Here is a 25807-nt window from a genome sequence, read left to right on the forward strand (position 1 = left end):
GATTGGTTCTTATATAGTGCTTTTCTACTCTACTTTGAGCACTCAAGGTGCTTTATATAACATGCCCATACCCATTCATACAAGCATTTCTTTCTATGTTTAAGTGCTTTCTATTTACAATTCATACATATTCATACTCTGATGGTTGCATCGGAGTGCAACTTGGGGTTCAGTATCTTGCCCAAGGATACTTTGGCATTCAGACTGCAGCAGCCAGGGATCAAACTACTAACTACCAACCTTCACCAGAGGTGAGCTACAGCCACCCCTGGTGAAGAACACCATTCCTGGGTTTTTCTATTTAAGTTTTCATTTAATTTATTTAATGTGTTTATTTTTAGATTTGTAATTTATGTAAGGAAATAATATTTAGGTTTGTGTTAAATTGTTTGTGACTGTTCTGCCCTCCCTTTGCACATTTCAAAAGCAATTAAAGTATTTAACCTGTTTTGTAAAGGCATCATCTGCTGGTTTATTACATTCCAGCACACTAGCAATGGTCATGGTTGACAGTAATGCTTGTTTGACAATGCACTAACAATCAATCATGGACTATATATAGTTAATATTGGCAGTACTGAGGTGGGTTGTAGGCTCTGCTGGCAGTGGGGACCCCAAGTCAAATTCTGCTTAAGGGCCCATAAGACCTTTGGACAGCTGTGGTATTGGATGCAGCACTTTGAAAAATAGTTATTTGTTTACTTGTTGAATTAAGCAATCTATTCCTGTTAATTTCACCAAAGAAAGAAAGAAAGAATTTGATGTCTCCCTCTGATGGCCCCAGTATACCTGACACGTTTGTTGTTTTGTGTTCTGCCAGTAAAGTCATCACACAGCCACAGCAATTTACACTCACCATTATACATCATTAAAACTGCAGTAAAAACTGTCATGATAGTACACTCGTTTCTTCAACCCAGCTGCGGTGGCAGCGGCACAACACACCAAGTTACAAAAATCGAGAGGTGCACGACCAAAAGAAATGGCAGCTTGCGACAGCGGATGTGATGTCAATTTGACGTCAAATGGTTGGCTAAATAATTTTTTGCCATATGTCAATATTGACAGTGAATGAGTTGGCAGAGAGGATAGTTCTAACCTTCTGAAAATATTCACCGTATTTTGGATCAGGGTGAAAATCATTTTGAAGAAGTACCTATAGAGCTAAGCACAGCTCCACAACACAAGAGGTGTGTGAATGTTAGATAATAAAAGCACTTAGCTTACTTAATCATGGAAGTGCTTGTGTGAATGGGGTAAATGTAAACGTGTTGTATAAGCGCGTTGAGTGCTCAAACAGAGTAGAAAAGCGCTATATAAGAACTAGTCCATTTACATTATGTCACTAAGAAGTTTTTTAGTTTCCATCCATCCATCTATTTTCTTCTGCTTATTCGGGGCAGGGTCGCGGGGGCAGCAGCCTAAGAAGAGAAGCCCAGACCTCCCTCTCCCAAACCACCTCCACCAGCTCATCCGCAGGGACCCCAAGGCACTCCCAGGCCAACCGAGGGATATAATCTCTCCAGCGTGTCCTGGGTCTGCCCCAGGCCTTCTCCCGGTAGGACATGCCCGGAACACTTCACCCAGGAGGCACCCAGGAGGCATCCTAGTCAGATCCCTGAACCACCACAACTGGCTCCTTTCGATGTGGTGGAGCAACGGCATTACTCTGAGCCCCTCCCAAGTGGCCACACTCCTCACCCTTTCACTAAGCAAGAGGCCAGCCACCCTTCATAGGAAGCTCATTTCTGCTGCTTGTATTTGCGATCTCATTCTTTTGGTCACTAACCAAAGCTCATGACCAGTAGATTGAGAGCTTTGCTTTCATACTCAGCTCCCTCTTTACCTCCTCCGTGAATCTCCACCTTATCTTGGGGTTTGTGTGTCCCAGTGATCCCAGAAGCTACAGTGTATCACAAAAGTGAGTACACCCCTCACATGTCTGCATATATTTAAGTATATCTTTTCATGGGACAACACTGACAAAATGACACTTTGACACAGTGAAAATTCGTCTTTTAAGATCCTCAGAGAGTTCTTAGCCATGTTGGAACTTTCAGTGACCAGTATGAGAGAGTGTGAGAGCTGTACTACAAAACTGAACACACCTGCTCCCTGTGCACACCTGAGACCTAATAACACTAATCACATGACATTTTGAAGGGGAAATGACAAGCAGTGCTCAATTTGGACATTTACGGGTGTTGTCTCTTAGGGGTATACTCACTTTTGTTGCTGCTGGTTTAGACATTAATGGCTGTATATTGAGTTATTTTGAGGGAAGAATAAATTTACACTGTTATATAAGCTGCGCACAGACTACTTTTCATTGTGTCGAAGTGTCATTTTGTCAGTGTTGTCCCATGAAAAGATATACTTAAATATCTGCAGAAATGTGAGGGGTGTACTCACTTTTGTGATACACTGTATGTTGTCTGTGGGCTTGTCCCCTTGGTAGGGTCTCTCCCATGGCAAATTGGTCCTTGGTGAGGGGCCAGACAAAGAGCAATTCCAAAGACCCCTATGGAAGAGTTACCAAGGGAATTGTTTACCCTGCCTGCGATAGGGCTACCGGGGCCCCACCCTGAAGCCAGGCCTGGGGAGGGAGCTCAAGCTTTTATTTCAGTAAGAGTATGAAATGTTACTTACAAGCAAAGGTTTCCAAAAAGCCTGGCAAAAAAGGAACTTTACAGAGAGGCCTTAAAGAGCTCAGCGGTAAAGCTGCTGAAAGGGTCAGTATAAAAAATGAATCTTTAACTTTAAAATATGATGCAAGGCTACACAATAGAATAACAACAGAGAACTGGAAAAGAGAATATTAGATTTCCTTTAATTAATCCATTAATCTTACCATGTTAATAAAGCAGGCATCTGAAGTGGTGACCACTGTCTCATGTGTATGCTCTATATTATCAAAGCTTACCTATATTACAGTTACAAATGTGAAAATACCATTAATAAATGACAAACAATTGTGTTTTTCCAACCATGGCAAGCTCAAATGTCTACTTTCGGATCGCACTCTAGAATTCTAGACCAGCATTTCCTTTCAAAGGAAAATGTTCTTCAGTGCAGAACTGGGAGCAAAATTTAACAACCTTACCTTTAGTTTACCTTTAGTTTTAACAATTTGCTAGTTGAGGTACATTTAATCTATATTTTATATATCATTATATTATTCATTTAAATAAAACTTAATTAAAAACTAAGGTCAAAAGCACCTATTTACCACTTTAATCATGCGCGCGCACATTATACGCGCCTGTGAGTCCATGTCCTTTGCATTACCAAACATCCGGTTCCTCAGTGTCATATGACCAGCGCTCTGCTGTCATTGATGTTATTCGGTAGCAGTTAACAAAGCACATCATCCAGCGTTAGCTTTTTAAAAGTTTTCTTTACCTTATCCGACAATGGCAACACTAGTGGCAAACAGGGCGATGGATATTAACGGCTTGGCAGCGGCTTCGAGGACACACACCCAGGCTGTGACCAGGAATTACATCTCTCAGCCCAGGCTAAGTATGTTGCTAATGTTATCCTGTTGATAACTTCAGCTGTTGCAAGCCGCAGCTAACAAGGTTGTTTGGTTGCATTCGTTGTTAAGATAGGAAATAAAGTAACTGTGTAATATAGTTAATCTTAGCCTTTAAAACGGCGGTATATTGTTGTCAATATGTTTACTGACTGGTGCACTATGTGCATGAATACTGTGAAAATGTTCAAGGTATATAATACTTTGCCATTGAACGGGAACGAAGCGTAAAAAGGCATTAGCGTTAGCTACCTATATAGCTATGCTGCTGTACACAGGGTGTCACAATTTGAAATAAACGAACTTTTGTTTTATAATACATGTTAATTAAGTGCGAATAATCACTTCGGCAAACGAGACTAGCTTCTGCTGTGCGTGCTGTGTTTATCATGAGTATCTAATTTCTGTCATACAGCAATGTAGCCACGCTATCACGCTAGCTTTAGCTATCTCTGGCTACTGCGTCTCAGAAATGATGCCGAACATTTTAGCTAGGCGTAACTTGCATCTAATTTATGAGTTGTACGACGCATGTATAAATATTTGGTATATTAAAATCATTTAGTGACGAATTTAAAATGTTATAGTTGTGTTCTTACAGTCTGAGACACCTAAATGCCAATCGATTAGTATTGAACTATCACTAATCAGGTGACTGCCACACATGAGCTAATGTGTAAGTCGTGTTTTTTCATGTGAAAGGTTGAGATTGAAATCTCTTCTCATTGACAGTACTGTACTAAAGAGTATTTTTGATTGCTTGAGCCCGTTAAAGAACACACTGGTGACAGATGGATGATCTGTCATGTGACTGGATCACATGAGTGTGGCAGACCACTGCTAGAGAAGCTGAGCGTCATGCTCTCATGACAAGAATTAAGCTGTTTTTTGTACAGTTCTACAGTTGTTCACAAAGCTTTGTAAATTTTATGATAAGTATTATAAACTATAGCAAATCTAAAATGTACATAGGTTTTCTGATACATTGACTTCCACTGATCATCTATTTGTCTATAAAAAGAAAAGTGTTGGGTACTTGCTATTATATGGTTGCAACTAAAGGTTATTTGTAAAATCAGCACATCTGTTGCATATTCAGTTGTTTAAGATATTTAATTGACAATATTGGCTGAATTGTTGCTAATTGATTTTTGCATACAGTTGTCTGGCACTTTGCCAGAACTCTTTCATTTTAGACTCCCCATGGTAAAAATATAGCTTTAGCCTTTATGTCTGTATGTAGTCAGGAACACCATGTTTCGTATGAATAACGTGATCTACTTTGTTCCAAAAAACAAACAAAAAATGTGTTTACTATGGCTCTGAAGTGTCTTGCAAACATGACTGCACTTCTTTGAAAAAATGTTAGTAAATTATTAAAAATTAATTAATTCATGAATAGTTAATTAATTCACATTTAAAGAGATTACTTCCACAAACAAAAACACACTATATACTAATAATTTTAATATTATTAATTGAGAAAAGTTCATCTAGGTGTGGCTGTGGTTTAGGAGGTAGAGCAGGTCATCTACTAATCAAAAGGTTGGTGGTTTGATTCTGGCTGCTCCAGTCTGTGTGCCAAAGTATCCTTGACCCTGTAACCCTGAGTTGCTCCCAATGTATTCATTGGAGTATGAATGTGTGTGTGAATATTAGATAGAAAGTGCTTAGATATAGAAAAAGGGTGCTTGTGTGAATGGGTGATTGCAAACGTGTTGAATAAAGTGCTCTGAGTGTTCAACTAGACTAGAAAAGCGCTATATAAGAACTAGTCCATTTACCATTTACAGTTTAAGTACAGAGGTCTTACTGCGTTAAACAATTTTTTTTTCATAAAGACATTTTCCCTATAAATTGCTGAAGAAAATATATGTTAGTGCATAAAATTTAATCAGAGTGCAGACCATTAAGTGCCTGATGAGGACCCCACACCAGCCTTTATTATAAGTTATTGTCACAACCACAAAGTATGTTTTATCATGTTTCAAATAAATAACTTTGTTTTTCTTGCTTTAAGACCTGATCTGTGAAGAAATGGTTAAAATGTTCTTTTTTCCCTCTCAGATGAAATTAATTATTTAATAATTTTGTTAGTAACTTTAGTGGTAGTGTCATTGTTTATTTCTGGACTGGTGCTGATTATATTATTAGAATCAAAGCAGGGAGTTTAACAAATGTTGATGCTGTTTTCCAGTTAGCTGTGTGAGCCTGACATTGAGCCTTTACTGTGATTTAGGCTGGGCTGTTGAAGAAGGCCTGAGCCAAGAAGCCAACAAGGTGTTTTTTTTTTTTTCTTTTCTTTTCTTTATGCAAGTGTCAGAGAGGCAAGCGTGGACTAAAAGCCTCTCAGAAAACTGGAAGGAAATGACTTAATGGAGTTCAGGCCATCTGAGAGCTAAACAGAAAGGATGCAACATGTGATAAAACCCATCTTCTAAAACCCTGCTTCTGAAATACTCTAATTTTGTCATAGCAGAATAGCTCGTCTTTTTTCTCATCAAACACATTACCAAACAGCAGCAGTCCACTCTGATGATGGGGCAGCAATTCAGAGCTAAATGATAATCTCAAGTAAATGTTAGGAAACTTTTGGTGCGCTCCTCAAATATTGCAGGTGCTGCATTAACAGTATGTGTGGTGACCTGCTGGTGTCTGGAGATTTTTATTTATTTCTTTTAATTCCTTTTGTCTTCAGTGTACTTCTTATATTTGGGAAAATCTCTGGCCTATGTCAGAGTCTAAAGATATAGTTATGATTGACTTTAGTACAATAACATCAAATTTATACATCTGTACATTAGGGCTGTGCAATTAATTGAAATTTGTTTTCAGTTTTGATTTTGGCTCCAAACATTCACAAAAACAGTGTAATCAACAACAACAACAAAAAAAACAATTATTATTAAAATTATTTGTCACATTACGCTTTGTATATTCTTAGCCCTGATTTATGCTGCAGCCTTGAGTCTTTGATGTGTCTATAATGTGTTAATTACCGTTAATTATTGAGCGTGAAATACATGCTGTAACCTGAGCTGCACCTTCGGAGGAATATCAAATAACCTCCGTTATGTCCCTACCAATCACGGGGCATGATTAGCAGGGGACGGAAATGTACCTACCAATATTCACTCCTCGGGTGTAATTAGCACTGCCCTACCCCTCAGAAACCGACTGAACCTACGTCTCTACCAACGTTAATACCAAACCTTTTGAATGCATGTACAGGATCTGGCAGTATGTTGTGGCACTAAAATGTGAGCAGATTTATTTAGTCTAAGTAACTTGGTCCTATTTTTTCCTAGTATTATTAGTAGTGATAACTGGCATTACCTTTCTGTTTATTTATCTATTTATTATTTGTTCTAATTATAATGTATTATCTCTCAATTTATTTAGATATTTTTTATATTTATTTTTATATTTTATTCATATATTACCCTGCCTTTCGCCCTATGATGGCCGGGATAGGCTCCACCCCCCACCCCTGCGACCCTGAACAGGATAAGCAGAAGAGAATGGATGGATGATTTTGTGTTTATTTTCAATGATTGTAGAAATGCACTAGATTTCAAAGTATTCACTGTTCTTTAAGTGCAATAAATATAGCATTTACAAAGCCAGTGAGTAACCATGTTAAATAGCAGCCCTACTGTACATTGTAGTACATGAGTGCAAGTAATTTAGGCCCACCTTCAGTCTGACTCAGCAGCACTGCCGAGGAACAATGACAGATGACATAATACGTGTTGACCCTGTCAGATGGACTGCACAAAACTTGGAATGCAGAGAGTACACATCTAGAGGGTTCCAGTGCTCATTGAGAGTTGACTGTGCATCACTGAATTGGCATATTATTCTATACAGTACTAAGTTCTGCGCTGTTTGCACATGCCAGAATAATACCATCTTGTTCCCATTTTAGTTATTTCCTCCTCTAGGGCTGCAACGATTCCTCGAGTAACTTGAAGAATTCGATTATAAAAAAATCCTCGAAGCAAATTTGTTGCTTCAATGCTTCGTTTAAACTCTGCATATATATATATATAGATGTGGGCGACTATTGACAATAGTGACTAAACATCACTATTGTCAATGGTTATAACCAAACGTACTAGTCGGTTACGAGTTAAGATTTGATGCCCAGTGCTGTAAATGGTTGTCTAAATTTTACGCAGCCACCTGCCACCAGACAGAGTTTCAGCCCTGACGTCTTATGGAAAAATGGCATAACTGTTAATCTTGGCCTGATGTTTTTATTAAGTCTAATATCGTTATTAAGCTTTACAATGTAACCTGAAGCACACCTACTGAGAAACACGGGTATTTCTTTCTGTGCATTTCCGGCTACTTCCCTCAAGTTTGTAAAAAGAAGTGAAAAAACTAGAGGGACAAATGTGTTTGCACCTTAAAAAAACTGACCACAGCAAAAAGTAGAACACCAGGACACAACCGAAAGGTGATTAACACACGCAATGCACCTGCACAAGCTTAACAACAACATCGGCCACTTCCGTAGGTTACGTCGTAACTTTCCAAAGACCCAGCGCTGAAGTATTTTATTTTATTTTATTTTATTTGTACAGTACAATTAAAACTCAGCATGCCATGCATGCTTTACCATTCTGACTACCTGGTAGTAGTGTATTCTTTTCCTGTTTTTTAGTTGTTTAATAATAGTCAATAAATGGCTTGTAGGTCTATTACCATGACCTTATTGCAATAAAGATGCATTGTATCCAATCAGGGGAAATATATATTTAAAGGTATTGGCATAAACGGTGAGAATTAAAAACATTTTTTGCCAATTTTTTTCTTTGGACTGTGGGAGGAGGCCGGAGCACTCAGAAAGAACCAACGTAGACACAAGGAGAGCATGCAAACTCCACACAGAGTGGTCCCAGACTGCATTCAAGCCAAGGTCCTTGTTGCTGTGAGGCAACAAGGCACCCCAATATGTAGCATTTGTCTTTCTTTTCTTTCATTTAGTCTATAGTTGATCTTTTATTAGAAACAGTATGCAACATTAAGGATGATGTCTAATACAACATATTTTGAAAATAACAAAAATGTTCATTGCTGCTTTTTTCTTTTTTTTTTTTCCCTGCTGAACCTGTGACTCCTGAACCCAATGTTACTAACCAAACCTTGAATTTTTGGTAACCTATCATCTCTGTGAACTGGTAGAGGCAGACTGTTTCCTCTGTTAAGCTTGGTGTTATTTTGATGTGTGTCAGAATGTGAATGTGACAGCTTCAGATGACAGGCGTGCTCATAGTCAGCACTGCTGCTAGGTTAAAGAAAACTAAAACATCAGTGTACTTTGAAGGACGTCAAACTGATTTTGTTTAGTGTTGCAAGGCATCGAATAGTCTATAAGATCACACTGTTGAGCTGTTTTTTTCACTAGGATACTGAATTGACAGAGCTCCAAAGGAAGCAGCTATTGAAAATCCACTCAGAAACAGAGCAGGAAAATAAACAAATAAAAAGGATTTCTCATCAGACCAAGTCCTTTCTTTTAAGAGGCCTTTGTCTCTCTCATGTCAAATGCGACAAAAGCTATTAGCCCATGAAATGGCTTGTCTTTGTTTTAGTGGTGCATTCTGTCATTTAGTGCTATGAAAAGACATGGAGCAAGGCACTACACTTCTTTGTGAAGATTTAATTATTGGTAATAATGTAGTCACGATAAACAAATGTCTCATCTGTCACTATGAAAGTAATTTCTATAAAATCAATGTTATTTTTGTAACAGTTCTATAATCCACATTCTAATTAGGCTTAAGCAGCTAGCTTGTCAGTAGCAAAAAAGACTCTTGCGTGGGCGTTTGCCATTCTTTTCATAAAAGAACATTAAAATGTAGGCTAAGGATTTGACACCATTTCAGTCTGTTGCAAGAACAGAAACCAATCCATGTGAGCAGCACACACTTGTTTCACTGACCACTCATGGCTCAGTTCCTGAAATTCTTCATCTTGTGAATTGGTGGATCTTGTGAGAAGAAGTGTATTTTTTTTTTAATGCAAGAAATTCCTGGCTCAATTGTTGAACTTCACATAAACCTAGAAACTTAACATCAGCATGACACTTTGATTTTTTTTGTTTTAAACACCCTGGTGATTAAAACTTCAGGGACCCTAGTGATGGGATGAATTTCTTTGTGGTTCTGCTTTTTTGTATAGTGATATAGAAAAAGTAGCCCCAGGTCACAGCAGATCTTTACTATTTTTAGGTTTTTCTTTGGTAGTGCAACACTCTCTTACAATCAAAGTATCTTAATGCAGATGATTACTTGACAATATATTTTTGACAATATAATTTTGAAACATAGCACTCCTATTACTTGGGAGGATTTCAACATTTTCACAGAGAAATGGTAAATGTGCATTTTTATATATATATATATATATATATATATATATATATATATATATATATATATATATATATATATATATATATATATATATATATATATATATAAAATGTAATATGACAGCTGTCATAGGGTCAGGATTTCATAAAGCATATCTGGGATTGTTTGGTAAAGGTGTGTGAAAAAAAATGGGTGTGCCACTCACGTACCTGCACTTCTGCCACTATTAGTATCTAATTTTGTGGGAAACAGGTCTTTCCCTACAGGATGCATTTAGGGAATAGCTTGTGAGGACTTCCCTTTTGGATTGTTCTATACCATCTGTTCCAGGCCTTATTTTGACTCTAAGAAAGTGTGGGACTGCCTCACAGCATCTGAGTGTATGTATTTCCACTGTACTTCAGTAAAGGTTTTGTGTATTTTTAAATATTTAAATTCATTAAAGATTTATTAAAATAAAATAAAAAAAGCTTATCTTGTACCTGCTCATAATGAGGAAATAAACTAATTGAGGAGATAACCTAGCCCACTAAAATGCTCTCCATCCACTCAAAATAGCAGTAAGCTGTTGCTCTGTCAAAGCCCAGGCTTCTAGCTATTGTAACTAAAGCACTCGGCTACCTTTGTAATAAAGCGTTTGTGTTAACCAGCTGCCTCTCTGTATAGACAGTGTTTTTCCTCTACTAGCAAAAAGGCCCCACATACAAGAGACCCCACTCTGTTAGCAAATTTGCTCCTGGTTCGTGCCTGATTACATTTCCTCACAATCAGTGCAGTGAGGTAGGAAGTCATCTTTATATGGAGTACCTGTGCACCTGCAGTGTTAAAAGCCTGTCTCATTTTCTAGTGGTGTCAAAACCAGGTGCAGGACTGCAGACATGTCAAAACACAGATTGTCTGGTGATTGGTTGGAAAAAGGTGTGCCCATGTTTGCTGCTGTTTTTTGACCCCCCCCTCCCACCCATGATTTTAAAATGCTTTTATTTATTCCAAAAGTTGTCTGTCGTTTGTTAACAAAACATTCAACCTGTCCTTTATTTGTTTGGTTCATTTTAGTTCCATTGAATTTTTATTATTATTTGGGGGGGGGGGGGGGGCTAATGTTGAAAGCACAAAGCAATTTCTGCTGGTTGAAAATTGTTTTGGTTTTTTTGTTTGTGTTTTTGTTGGTTTTTTATTATTGTTTTGTGTCCAAAAACAGCATTTTTTTTCATTCTACAAATAAAATGGGCGTCTCATCTAACTGTAGACATACTTCACATTTTACCGCACCACAGCTTGCAAAATTTCTATTACAAAATTATATGCAGAACATGCAGCTCTTTAGCCCCATTTTAGGAGGTATTTCCAGTCCAGGAGTCTAGCCAGTGGTTGCTTCCATGCTGAGGTTGTCTTGCGCGATCTCGCAACGGTCCTGTTCATGCTTTGTAGGTCAAAATAGTGACCAGAGTGAAACCGAGGGGAAAGTAGAGGAAAACAGGACCTCAAAGAATAATTTTGGGCTTCATTTTAAACGTAAGATTCCAGGAGCTTGTCTTGTTTCTTTTTTGTAGACTCACAAGGATAACACACTGACGTGTTGCTTAAGGAATGTTGATTAACAATAGTTGCAGGTAAACGTGCATGCTAATTATCCTCCCTGCATGCCAAAGTATACTTTACTATGCAGACTGGAGCAGCCAGGGATCAAACCACCAACCTTCTGATTAGGAACTCTACTTCCTGAACCACTCTAATCTAAACTCATCATCTCAATGAATGTTAGGATCTCCGTAATGGTGTTTCCCCCAAAATTCTGTTGCACTCCCACAGGTGCATATATACTTTGTGACAATATGTACCAGAGCAATAATCAGTTGGCTCTCCAGTAAATTCTTCATCCAGTGGACTGACTTGAGCTCCACCATCTGAAACTGCCATTGGCAAAAGTAGACTGTGTTCTGTTCTGCAGTCTTGGTGAGGTCAGTGGGACCAACTAACCCTTAACTAACTCCAGATCACAGCTGGACTCTAGAGCATAACAGGACTGCAATTGCAGCTTAAGGTGCTGGAGAAGGAGTTTGTCCTAGTGTGGAAAAAGGGACTTGAGACAGCTGAATGACATGAAGGACTGCTACAACAGCAACATGATCAACCTTCCCATAGGGAAACAACATACAAGCACAGGAGCTAGCTGATAGCATTGACTGAATTTTCAAAATACTGTAAGAGTAAGATGACTGTCCAAGAGTAGATTGTTATCTTGAGTTGAAAAAAATTAAAAATGAATTGATAAATATACTTGTGTGGCCCATCCAGGTATAATCTGTGTGAAACACTAACATCAATACATCAGGTCAGCTGCTTCAGAATGAGAGATATTTTGGGCAGAGGAAACTAACCAGGAGCTGCAATAGGAGTCCACATTTTTTGGGACCATTTGGCTGACTTAGGCTATTTTGGGAAAGTGTGAGCTTTATGTTAGTCATTTGTAACTTTAACTGGGAACTTGCAACAAGTATGCAAAGGCAAAGTTATTTTTTCATGTTTTGTGTCTGTGTGTGAGCTTGTTGAAAGTTTTAATCAATTAGCATACCCATGTCCAGTGGGGCTGTGGGAATCCCTTGAAGTAGAGGCTAAGACATGATTGTGAGGGTGCACATCACAGGAGCCACTGCTTTGTAGCCTTCATTTATTGTCAGAATGATGATGCTCCCCCATCTCCCTCCTAGCCCAGACTCCCCCTCTTTCTCACTTCTCCTCCCCTTGAGTTCCCCCCTCTTTCTGCTGGGAAATTGAATTGTGTTGGAATGCTCTGTGCCTCTTTTCTCTGGCACTTGAATGGGCTCTTTAGTATTTCACACCAAGGTGTCCTTCAGGGTGCGAGGTCAGGCTACCAAAACAGCTTCTAGTGGCGGATTAGGACCAATTAACATCTTTGTACACAAAGGGCCCTGGCAGCTGAACAGGCTGCAGGGTGACCCACGCTGCTGTTGCATGCCAAACCAGGGGAACGCTGCACTTGAGCTGAAGTAGCAAAAGAGGGGTGGAGAAAGTTTTCTAAACCTATTGGGAAATGTTGCTACTTCACACCTCATGAACATATAGCCCATTGATGAGTCGTTACCTTGTGAAATGAGAGAGCAAACCACTTATTTTTTTTCCATCATCACAGTTATACATAAGAGTGTACCCTGAACTGTTGTCTTTTTTTTTCTCTTTCATGTAATGATGGGCTACCATGTAGGGCCAGGGTTAGGCCTTTAATCCCACTGGAAAAACTCATTCAGAAGGTATACATACTTCAGACTTCGTGCCACCAAGTCGTCTATTAATTTGTTTCGATGAATGAATCCTAAAAAGGCTTGTTTCAAAATGCAGTTTATGATGTGGTTTATGTTGAATTTGTAATATAATTTGTTTCAGTACTTGGCCAAATGAAGATGGAGCAAAATAAATTTGATCAAGCAAAGTAAAGGACTCTTACTTAAAATACAACTCTCATTTTGTACCTGGAAAGATAAATGATACAGCTTTAAAGCAAATGGACCCACCGCATAGCAAAATACTTTCATTTTCTTTGCTTCTAAACTTGTCAACTTGATAATACTAGCTGCATGACACTTTGTGTAGTTCTGTATTTGTATCTCTCTTGATTGCTAAATGATCACACTGAGCAAGTGAAAATTGTTACTTAAAATGTCTCATCGTAACTTTTACCTCTTCCTGCCTCCGTTACCAAATATCTGCCATTGGGATGTACTAGATTTGTAGATTTCAAAAATGATCCTTTATTATTACATAGTTAAACATTTTCTTCCACCATTATTGCTATCACTCTATATCTTTTTTGAGTCCTGTGGGCAGTTTCTAGATTAAGTCTAGATATTAAGTTCTTTATCAACATGGGTAATCTGTTGATTCTCAAGGGTGAAAGGGAACATAACCATGATGTTGTGAATATTCACTGGAATTTTCAATTAAATTATTTATTGGCAAAGAGCAAGGTTTAAAAGTATAAAGATTCCTGCCAATCATTTTAGTAAAGATTATCTAAAATAGTTCTTGGAGTAGTTGTCAGAGTCCTTGTCAGATCTTCCTAACGGAAAGATACAGGTTCACCTTTTGATGTACTCTCAAACTGTGTACATTTTTAAATTTAATTTAGTTCTGTTCTCTGGCTACATAATAAGCTTGATCTACATTTGAACTATCTAGTAACACTGTATAATCATGCTTTTCTATTACTTCAGAATAGCACAAGAACTATCCAGGAATTGTCCAATTCTGTGTATGTAATATCATATTTTGCTTGCAGATTAAGTGGACTGTAAATGATCAGCATATTGAAAGTGCGATAAAAAAGCTGGTGGTAATTTTGAAATGGTGTTGTCACATAGTTTGCCCAACTCTATCTCCATGCATACAATTCTCAGCGCAGGTTACAGCAGATGTAGGTGTAGTCAAGCCATGTTGTACACAGGACGTTTCTCAGTAGTTTGTAAATACTTACTTGTAAAGTTAATAAAGAGTCTCCTTAAACTATTGTATGTATGTTCTCTCTGTGTGTGTGTGTGTGTGTGTGTGTGTGTGTACATGTACACAGAATATCAGCTGATCTGTGTCCTAGGAGCATCTTTGCATCACCTTCAGTCACCTAGTTGGGCATTTAGCACCATTATTTACATTAACCTTAATTTTTATTGTCACCAGGACATAAAAACTGCATATATAGAATGCCCAGTCAAATCTGATACAAAGAGTATTATGACTTTGCCCGAATACATACATACATAAAGGAAATTATAATTCTACCTCTATCTTTGCTGTTGCAGAATTCTCCCTTAGATTTCAATTCAACTCTTATTTATATATATATATATATATATATATATTAAAAAAAAAGATTTTACAAATTCTGTGTTGGTTGTCAAGATGACATGGGTTTTGACTCATGAGGTTTGATAATACTAGTTGCATGTTTATGCAAAGAAACATATGTGCAGACTCAACACTGTGGTGCTGCATCGGGAATAAAGTATATTGTATCAATAAGGTTATTGTTTTCAGTTTTGTTAATTTTATTATTTTGTAATCGGCAGAGTGGGAGATTTTCAGATACATGTTTAGGTAAAGTTATTTGCTTTTCATTAGAATACAGTATTAACCCATCAACTTGCTTCCTGCCTCTCGGTGGAAAATAAAGAAAGCAAAGGTTATCTATAAATTGCATACTACCCCCCAACCTGCACTGCAGAGCAAGGTCTTGTAGAACAGAGGAAACTTGAGTCATTCACCAGAATGTGGACCCTGAGGCAAGAACTGAGATAAAGGCTGTTCAGAGTAAAACACATTTTATTTTGGAGAGGAAAATGTATTTTTTGTATTTGTCCTGCCCTTGGTTTTTATCATCACACTTGAGCCATCTTTTATCGTGCTAACTCAACAGTCTCTACCCCACCCTCCCAACACCATCTCTCATTCAAACCCACGTTCAACACACACACACACACACACACACACACACACACACACACACACACACACACACACACACACACACACACACACACACACACACACACACAGTGTGTCTGACTAATAGAGGGTGAAATGCAGGTGTGTGTGGGAAATGGCTGCAATACTGTAGCGCATTGACAGGTTATTTTGTTGGCCCCTGCCTAATTAGTGGCATAGTGGATGCACCCCGCTAAGCTTTAGTGCTTTATGTTCGTACCAGTCTGCTCTAATTTCCCTGTGCCTTTGATATCAGCCCAGAGATTGACAGTTCACACATAAAGAAGAACACCAGACCCTGATAGAAAACTCAGTGGAAACAATGCCGCCACCTTCAGTCCCCCACTCTAACATCCCACTTCCATGTCTGCATTTTACCGCCCAGCTCTACAGATGTGCAAAGTGAAGGAACTGTGGTGGCTTTCTCTGAAGACTCAACATTATTTGACTTTCATATTGGCGCTGCAAATGTTATTTCTTAAGTCACAGAAATTATCATTGTGTTACAAACTCTGCTGTTGAGTTGCTGTTTTGCTGTTGTTACTGGTTTTGAAAGTAGCTATATTCAAAAGAGACTGCTCCTGCTGAAAAGCTGTCCATGTTTTGGTTATTAGTATTATTGACATACACATTTCTGAGAAGCTGGTAAAACGTTTGTTTCAACTCAGTGTCTGCTACCACATGTGAGTGCAGTGACATTTGTCGATTTCCGGTTTAGGAGAGGACCGTCAGATATGCTTCCATCCATAAGGAGGCATCTGACAGAATGTAAAGAGGACAAATGCTGTGTGAGGCGGGCTGATGAAGTAATACAGTCTGCCTGCTTTTGGAGTGATACATTTTGGGTGTGAAAATGCTTTGAATGTCACACATTAGGGCTGCACCTAAAGATTACTTTGGTAGTCGAATAATCTGTCAGTTATTTTATTGATTAGTCAATGATTATTTCACTCTTACCTCACCTGTTCAAGCCTGCCCACCTGTTAACATCACCTTGTTGTCTCTTCTCACAATTAAAATAATGACCCATAAAAATACAAGTTTGAAACTAATATTGAAACTGTATTGTTAACATTAATGTGGCCATCACAATAAATATCAAATAAACTATGCATATTAAAGTGAATGCAATTTTTATTTTTAAATGATAATATAACGTGCAAGTAAAAAAAAATGACCTCTGTTCAAAAGTTCAAATAAGGCTTCAGATTAAATTAAAAAAAAAAAGAAAAAATTCCATCCAAAACTGAAAGTTTACAGATGATTCAGTTCATGAAGAGGTTTACTATTCAGAATTAACACTGATAATAATGTGAGAAAAAAAAATAGGAGCCAGCCTAGCTGCTGTTATTGTCCTTCACTCATTAGCTAACATAACTGAACCGGTGGCACTTAGCAAACATCATCCATGAGAGCTTGTCTCCTACATGTAAACTAACAGAAACATTACTGTACAAACATTAACAGGTATCCACGACGCACTAACGTACCCATCCAGAGCTGACGTCACAGCTCCAGGGTGCCGGCGTTTTAAACGCTCAGCACTGCAGTGATGCTGCCGTTGAAGGAAAGCTCTGCTTTGCACAGTCTGCATTCAGCTTTATTTTGCTTTCTGTCAAATGCTCCCACACCTTTGACAGTCTGTCTCCATTTTCTTTCATTTTCTCCACCCTCCTCTCTGTTCCACCATCATTATGTTGTTCACGTTACTTTCTTCTTAGTTGGTATTGTTGTTATTGGCAGACAATGGAGGCAATACTGCCTGCCTAAGGCCTGCACTCCTTTGGACAGAGATCTCAGATATCGTTCCAGGAATCTGCTGGAGCCATTCTCCCAGTTTGGGGGGTCACTGCCCCGAGTGTTCTGATTACCACGGGGACCACTGTTACCTTCAGCTTCCACATCCTGTGTAGCTCTTCTTTCAGCCCTTGGTATTTCTCAAGCTTCTCATGTTCCTTCTTCCTAATGTTGTTATTACTTGATATTGCTGGATCTATCACTACAGCCTTCTTCCTCTGCTTGCCTACCACTACTATGTCTGGTTGGTTAGCTATCACCAGTTTTCTGTCTGTATCTGGAAGTATCTCAACCATTTCAACCACCCTTGGCCAAATCCCACTTTACCACGGGGCTTCCAGGCCATACTCTGCACAGATGTTTCTGTATACTATGCCAGCCACTTGGTTATGGCATTCCATGTATGCGCTGCCTGCTAGCATCTTGCACCCTGCTGTTATGTTCGCCATTGTCTCAGGGGCATCTTTGAACATCCTACAGTGATCTTGTGCTTAGAGCTGATCCCTGTGTTGCCATGATTAGTGCCTCTGTACAGTCTTTCAGCCCAGCTTTGACCAGCCATTGGTAGGATTTTCTTATATCAGTCACTTCTTCTGTCTGCTGGTGGTACATGCCATGCAGGGGCCTGTCCTTCTATGATGGTTCCTGTTCTTGCTCCTCTTTTTTGTCTGGTTTCTGATGCCTGAGGCACTCACTAAACACGTGATCAGTTGTTGCCAGCTTCCTGATGTATTCATGGATCTTTGTGGTTTCATCCAGGATAGTGATTCTGACACTGACTAATTCTTGGCCTCCTTTCTTCCACTTAGCGTAGTCTCAGGGTGCTGGATTTGGGGTGGACCCCTCCATGTCTGGTAAGGAACTTTCTTGTCTTGATGGCAGTAGCTTCTATTTCCTCCTTTGGCCAGCATATTGTCCCAGCAGGGTTTGTGACATTTGGCAGGGAGCACATTTGGCAGGGTGCACAAGGTGGTCAGTCTGGTCTTACAATCTTGAATGACTGCTCTATCTACCAGTAGCTGATTTCTGCCGATTCTTTTCTGGGTCCCACTCATGTATTGAGCCATGTACATGTTCATCTTAGCTGCTATGATGCCTGACAGGAGTTTCCATGTTAGCTGGTAGTTGGATGGGACTGGTCGCCAAGATTTGTAACACACCCATGTTAAGTTTTATAAGTGTGTGTGTGTGTATGTGTGTGTGTGTATATATGTATATATATATATATATATATATATATATATATATATATATATATATATATATATATATATATATATATAATATAGTGTATGTGTGTGTGTGTGTACTTTTTGACAGGTGCTTGGGTTTATCACGTGTCAGACGTTTCACACTGAGGTAGGCTAGTTCCAGTCGTCATCAGTGATGCCACGACATTTCATTTAGTGTTCTGTGATTCTGAGGTTCAGGGCTTACTTTGTGACTGTGTAATCAAATGATGTGAAATTACTGCATTTCTTGACCTGACATTTGCCTTTTTGTGACATTCAGGCCTGGGAGTACGATAAAGCTGTTCTCACAGTGAAAGGTCAGCTTGTGGTGATTAACAGTTTTGGCTGTAGGGAAGTCTACTTAATCCAGCACTGATAGTTGGGTTGCTTGCTGCACACGGAAATTGAAATATTGTCTGTTATTTTGCTGTTCTGCTGCCTGTTGAGGTTGAGAAATGAATAATCTGTCTCTTTCCTATTTCAGCTTACTCCACTGTATCTGGTGTAAATGGACCTCTGGTGATCCTGGATAATGTGAAGGTGAGGCTGCAAGCAAATTCTATTTTTATCAGACTTTCTGTCTACAGTATTACTAATACTGTGCTCATATCTGAGTAGAAAAGCGCTATATAAGAACTAGTCCATTTACCATTTACCATTCATCTATTATGTTTGTCTTGAATATTTATTAATGAGGAATAGTTCCACTACCACTCAAACAACTCCAACAGAAATGTTTTTAGTTTGGCTGTTTCAAAGAAAAAGTTGGTATTGGTGTAGCCTTGGCAGCTGCAGTGTCTAGTCTATGAAAAACTTTAATTTTGGCCATAACTCAAGAATGATGTCACCTAGGATGCTCAAATTCACACCATAGATCCATCTACTAAGCATCTCAGAAGTGTTTGAATCTCTGTGACTTTGACCTCTAGAAAAAGGTCAGAGGTCATGTTTTCTGAAAATCTTTTAAATGCGATGACTCCAGTACAATTTCACCTAGGATATTCAAATTCACACCATAGATGTATACTGTTCAAGCTAGACCCTTCACACATATGTTCATTGACTTTACTATAACAGCACTTAACTCCCCGCCCCCATGTTATGAATCCAAAGCAGCTGAGCGTTGGCACCAGCTCAGCGGTGCTCTTGTTTAGAAGTGTAAATCAGCACTTTATTGGCAGGTGTACTCTTCTATTAATGATACACGTTTCTTTTTCTGTTGCTGTAGTTACAGTGTTGAATCTCTTTGAATTAGTTCCCCAGATATGCTGAGATTGTTCACCTGACCTTGCCAGATGGTACCAAGAGGAGCGGGCAGGTCCTCGAGGTGATTGGAAGCAAGGCAGTTGTTCAGGTGAGAAACAGTGACTGGAAACTCGAGGTGGGGACTCGCCAGACACCCCACGATATATTATCACAGTATGTTACCCATGTTATGATATTATGACGGTGGTGTGGGGGTTAGTGCTGCTGCCTCACAACTGGAATGACATCGTTTCAGATGCCTCGCGTGTTGCAAAACTACCACTGCAAACTGTCGGTCTGGGCATTCAACCGGTGCTTTGCATGCCTCCAGTTTCTTGCTGTGGGGTTTTAAAAAGGATTGTGGTGAAGGAGTCGCTCTCATGCCTCTGCAAGTGACGATACTCCCTGGCCAATCAGTGGCATGCTGTACTCCCGGATATTTTTGTATCGCCTCGGATCGCTTAGAACCTCGGGTGAGCAGAGACTGCCTAACCTGAGACCGAGACAAGACCAAGACTTTTAGGGTCCAAGACCGAGTCGAGACCAAGACCGAGGGAGGGCGAGACCGAGACCAATGTCTGATGCTATATGACACAATAAAATGTGAGAAATTATAAAAATCACTTCTCAAATTGATCTGAAAGATCCACATTCCCATAAAATCACCCTGATATTAAATAAAAAGTAAAGGTATCGATGTCATTACACTGATATTGATCAGTACCAATATCAACATTGGTATTGATATTATTGATATTAGAATCGATCTGCCCACCACTAGCTCAATGTACTAATGGTGGAGAAACAACTTACTTACGTGTCTGCCGTCATTGGTAGCTATGGTAACTACAGGGTTCAAGAAAGAAATATTTTTCAGCCCAGCGCTAACGCTAATACTAATTAGTAAGCTAAGCACTAAATGCCACTTCCACTTATTAATTGAGTGACGGGGCCTTCGATGTTACTGGAAACACCTCTGAAGCCTAGGCAGTAATCACAGTCTTTGTGGACATGTAGTTACATTTCTCGAGGTGCATGTCAGGTTTGGTTCAGAGAGGATTTTCAGTTAGAACTCTAAATCAGAACTTATTAGATCGATAGAGTGATAAATTTTGCATATAATCCAGAAAAGTTACATTTATATATCAAGCATTTAATGTGTCCCAGAGTGCCGTCTCCTTCCACTAATGTGTTTGCAGAAATCACATAAAAAGCGTACGCAACAAAAACATAATCCAGATTTTTTAATGATCGCTGCTCAAAACATTTCCTACATTCGAATATCAGCCACCATGTTGTGAGTATAAACTATCACATTTTTAATGCAACAATAGGAAGTCTTGCTGGGAACTGTAGTTTTTTATTCTTGAAGGCCTTTCATAGGTCCACTGGTGCTGAAAACTAATGTTTGATTATGGCTTTCTGAATACAAGTCGGACTGCAACTATCAATTATTTTAGTAATCAAATATTCAATTTATTACTCTGTCAATTAATCAAGTAATTGGATAAGAAATAATTTTTCATTTTAACAATTCATCAGCATATTTTAACTTCCGTACTGCAGATGTTTCTATGGGTGAAACAAACAGGGTGGATGGAGCAGCTACAAAGTTCTCTTTTCTTCATGCTGCTGATCAGGTGGTTGATGAAGGACCTCCAGCTGTTTCTCACTAACGGTTTTAAGGTGGTTACAGGAACAAGAGCTCCTTTCGCTCCACCTGAGCTCACGGTCTCTGCCTCTTTGCAGTTGCTGTGCCTGTGCAGTCTGACTGCACATAAAACGTTGGGTTACATAACGTAATCCCTGGTTCTTTGATAACAGAGTGAGGTGTTTCACTATGGGAATCGCCTTGGCGTGACCAACTACGGAAGCTCCAATGACACCACGTCTGTCTGCGACAGACCTGTCAGCCGTGCTCAGGGCCCCGCCCCTCCTACTATCACGGCTGACCAGCTCCTCCCTACTCATTCTAAGCAGATTTCTTTCCATGCCCAAGCAAGGAGGGAAGTGATGGTGAAACACCTCACTCTGTTATCAAAGAACCAGGGATTACATTATGTAACCCAACGTTCTTTTTCTAACTTCGTTCGGTGTTTCACTATGGGAGATATAGCCCACTCCCGGATTGCGCCAGCCCTCCCGAAGCTGTGCTCCAGTGCTGCCCAGGATCTCAGCTCAGACCTGAGGCACTAGACTCCAGGACTGCCTGAGCCAGGGATGACTGAGCGACATCCAGTCTATAAAACCGCACAAATGTGTGTGGTGTAGCCCAACTTGCTGCTGCACAGATATCCTGGACTGACACCCCTCTGAACAAAGCCCAGGATGTAGCCATTCCCCTAGTAGAATGAGCTCGAAGCCCCGATGGGGGCTGAGTACTCTTACAGCTATAGGCTAGAGTTATAGCCTCTACAATCCAATGAGACAGCCTCTGGCGGGACAAAGGCCTGCCCTTGTGGGGGTGGGCCCAGGAAACAAACAGCTGATCAGATTTCCTGAACCCAGCTGTTCTGTCCACATATGACCCCAAGGCCCGCACAGGGCACAAGGTGTTAAGCCTGCGCTCCTCTACAGAGGAAAAAGGCGGGGGGTGAAATGCCAGCAGTTCTACTGTGGGGCACCTGTATGATGACTCTATCACCTTAGGGACAAAGGCCGGGTTTGGCCTCAGGCATGCTTTAGTAAGACCAGGGGCCAACTGTAAACAAGAGGGGTGAATGGACAAAGCCTGTAACTCACTAACTCGCTTGGCTGTAGTTAGAGCCAGCAGCAGAGCGGTTTTAAGTGAGAGAAATTTCAACCCTACAGCCTCGATTGGCTCGAAGGGGTGGTAGGAGAGTGCATCCAAAACCAGTGATAAATCCCATAATGGGACCAGTGGCCTTGAGACTGGGAGCTTACGGCGTGCCCCCTTCATGAAGCGACACACAAGAGGGTGCTGACCAATAGGTTTATCACCCAATCCCACATGGCAGGCTGAAATAGCTGCCAAATAGACCTTTATTGTGGAAAAAGCTTTCCCTCCGTCCAGCAAATCCTGAAGAAAACACAGCAACTCCACCACAGAGCACTGAAAAGGGATAACCTGCCTTTCATAGCACCATTCTTCAAAAACACGCCATTTACAACTGTAAAGAGAGCGTGTGGAGGAAGCTCTTGCATTCTGAATGGTGTCAATAACCTTCAGAGGCAGACCTGCAGCATTCAAATTCGACCTTTCACGGGCCAGGCCCAGAGAGCCACCCGGTCTGGGTGAGGATGATATATCTCCCCTCGCGCCTGAGACAGAAGGTCCCGGCGGATGGGGAGCGGCCACAGTTCGCCCGCCAGGAGCTGAATTATTTCTGCTAACCAGTGTTTCGACGGCCACCGTGGAGCTATTAAAATTAGCTACAGCCCCTGATCTCTCACTCTGATTAGGGTTGGAGAGATAAGGCTGAGAGGCGGAAAGGCATATAGCAGTGTGTCTGGCCATGGGTGGGCCAGAGCGTCCATGCCCAGTGGGGCGACTGGGTCTGACAGGGAGAAAAACAGTGGGCAATGTGTGTTTTCCTGCGAGGCGAAGAGATCTACGGCAGCCCGGCCGTATTTCTGCCATATCTGCTCCACCACCTGCGGGTGAAGTCGCCAATCTCCGAACAACGGGTTCCCTCTGGACAGGAGATCCACCCCCCTGTTCAGAACACCCGGCACGTGAGTTGCCCGAAGGGAGAGGAATTTTGTGCTGCTCCACACAATTATTTCCCTGGCCAGTCTGTGCAACTGCAGGGAACGAGTACCACCCTGGCGGTTGATATAAGCAACTACTGTAGAATTGTCTGTTTTCACCAAAACATGTTGACCCTGGAGATACGGCAGAAAATGCATTAGAGCTAAGCGCACTGCGTGCAGCTCCAGTATGTTGATGTGAGCCCGAGAGAGCCTCCGAGACCAAACACCATTTACTGCCCTCCCCATCATGGTTGCGCCCCACCCTGACAGAGATGCATCTGTGGTCAGGGTCATCCTGGATGACACCGCGCCCAGAGGTACTCCCGCCACAAGAGCTGCTGGGTTCCTCCAAGGCTGGAGAGCCGCTATACATGACGGTGTTATTTTTACACTGCGACCGAGATGGCGGTGAGGGCACAGACGTAGGGACGTGACCCAACGCTGAAAATCCCTCATCATAAGCAGCCCCAAATGCACCACATTTATTACCGAGGCCATAAGGCCGAGGAGGCGGAGACAGAGCCGGAAACGCACGACTTTCCCCACTTGAAAGAGGGAGAGGCACTGAGTGAAGGATGCGATCCTGCGCTCTGAAAGCGTGACACGATAAGATCTGGAATCTAAAATGAGCCCCAGATATTCCGTATACTGTGCGGGTTTCAAGCGGCTCTTTTCCAGGTTGATTTTGAAGCCGAGCTCCGTAAGGTGGTTTGCCACCACCCTGGAATCTCTGATCGCCTGCTCCCTCGATCGGGAGTATATCAGATAATCGTCTATGTAAGAGAATATTCTGATGCCGCTGTTCCTTAACGGAGACAGCGCTGCCTCCACACATTTGCTGAACACCCTTGGGGCTAATGATAGCCCGAATGGGACAGTCTGAAACTCGTATGCTGCGTTCTGATAGGCGAACCTGAGATATTTCCTGTGCGGAGGATAAATGGCGATGTGAAAATATGCCTCTGAGAGGTCGATTGTCACAAACCAATCGTCTGGGTGAACGGCCCGACAGAGCGCTTTGTGTGTGAGCATTCTGAACGTGTACTTTCTCAAGTGTTTGTTCAATACACGTAGATCTAAAATGGGCCGGAGAGAGGAACCCTCTTTTTTTGGAATGAGGAAATAGCGGGAGTAAAAGCCCTGCTGAGCCTCCTCGCTCGGGACCGCTCTGATCGCCTGTTTGCGTAACAGGGAAGCAATTTCGTCCTCCAATACGCTTGCTGACTCTCCCTTGGCCACTGAAATCAACTTTCCGTTGAATTTCGGTGGTTTCATTGCGAACTGAAGCCTGTATCCTTGGGAAATGGTGGCCATAACCCAGGGATGGACTGCGCATGCGCGCCATTGCTCCAGCCGCGCAGAGAGCGGGCCCATGAACACGTGTGACGTCACCTCTGCCTCCCGCATGGAGGTGTCCCCCTCGTGAAGAGCGCAAGCTCCCTCCGCGGGGAACGTGGTGACGTGACAGTGACTTTTTTTTTCCATTTTCTTTAAACTGGGGGGACATTCTGCCCTTGGCAAACTGCCTGGTTGCAGGAATGCACACTTTATTTCTTTTTGAACCCCCGAAACACAATGAAGTGTCTGAAAACTTTGGGCAGTGCTTGGTGACACTGATAGATTGCTTTGAAGTGAATAATGAGACCGGGGAAGTGCATGGTGACACTGCGACCTTTGACCCCACATCTCCTCTCTCTGAACTAGGTGTGGGAACCGAGAGGGGGCTCCTGATGAACTGGGAACCCCAGGAGCCTCTGAACCATGAACCCTGGGAGGTGTGGTTGCCTCTTCCAGCACCTTCCTCCTCTTTGAGGGAGGAGAGAGAGGTGATGCACAACGTTGCAGGCTTGCTAGGCTGAACGCTTCTTCTTCCCTTCCCCGGGGTGTGACGTTCGGTTCTTTGCAGCAGCTGCTGCGAAGGAGTGTTTGCCCCAAGGCCTTGGGTTTTCTGCCTTGACCTGGTGGGAAGGCTGCAGTCTTGCCGCTTGCCTCTGAACTTTAGCCCTACTCCTCACGGCTGCACCTGCTGCTGCGAAGCCTACTCTAGGCACCTGGTGAGATTGTGGGTTCACTTTTCTGGGTAAGCAGAGATTGAAAGCTTCTCCCTCCTGCTTTCTGAGAGTGCTTGTCTCTCTCATTTTCTCCAAAGCTGGGCCAAAGAGATCCTTGGCTGGGTCATAGGCTGCATCCATGACTTCAGCCTTCTGAGTGTCTCCCAATCCTGACAGGTTTAGCCATAAAGCTCTCTCACCTGAGACTGCAAGACCCATTACACGCCCACAACCCTGGACTGCTCCCCTGGAGGAGCGTAGGATGAGATCGTTGACCACACAGATCTCATCCCAGAGGGCCGGGTTTGGAGACCCCGAGTCCAGTTGACAGCCCATGTCCTCTAAAATCTCTGC

At 41.3% G+C, this 25807-nt stretch overlaps 1 protein-coding gene across 1 annotated transcript in view; it reads left to right on the forward strand.

The window, feature by feature from the left end:
- The first annotated feature begins 3288 nt into the window (after positions 1-3288).
- Positions 3289-25807, forward strand: part of atp6v1ba (ATPase, H+ transporting, lysosomal, V1 subunit B, member a) — a 46597-nt gene continuing 24078 nt past the window's right edge. The window contains exons 1-3 of the mRNA XM_030725224.1: positions 3289-3522; positions 18928-18983; positions 19699-19797. Of these exons, the coding sequence (XP_030581084.1) occupies positions 3414-3522; positions 18928-18983; positions 19699-19797 (264 nt within the window). The 5' untranslated portion in view covers positions 3289-3413. The remainder of the gene's footprint in view (positions 3523-18927; positions 18984-19698; positions 19798-25807) is intronic.

This window comes from Archocentrus centrarchus, unplaced genomic scaffold (genome assembly GCF_007364275.1).
Source record: "Archocentrus centrarchus isolate MPI-CPG fArcCen1 unplaced genomic scaffold, fArcCen1 scaffold_50_ctg1, whole genome shotgun sequence".
In the NCBI taxonomy this organism is placed as follows: Eukaryota; Metazoa; Chordata; class Actinopteri; order Cichliformes; family Cichlidae; genus Archocentrus; species Archocentrus centrarchus.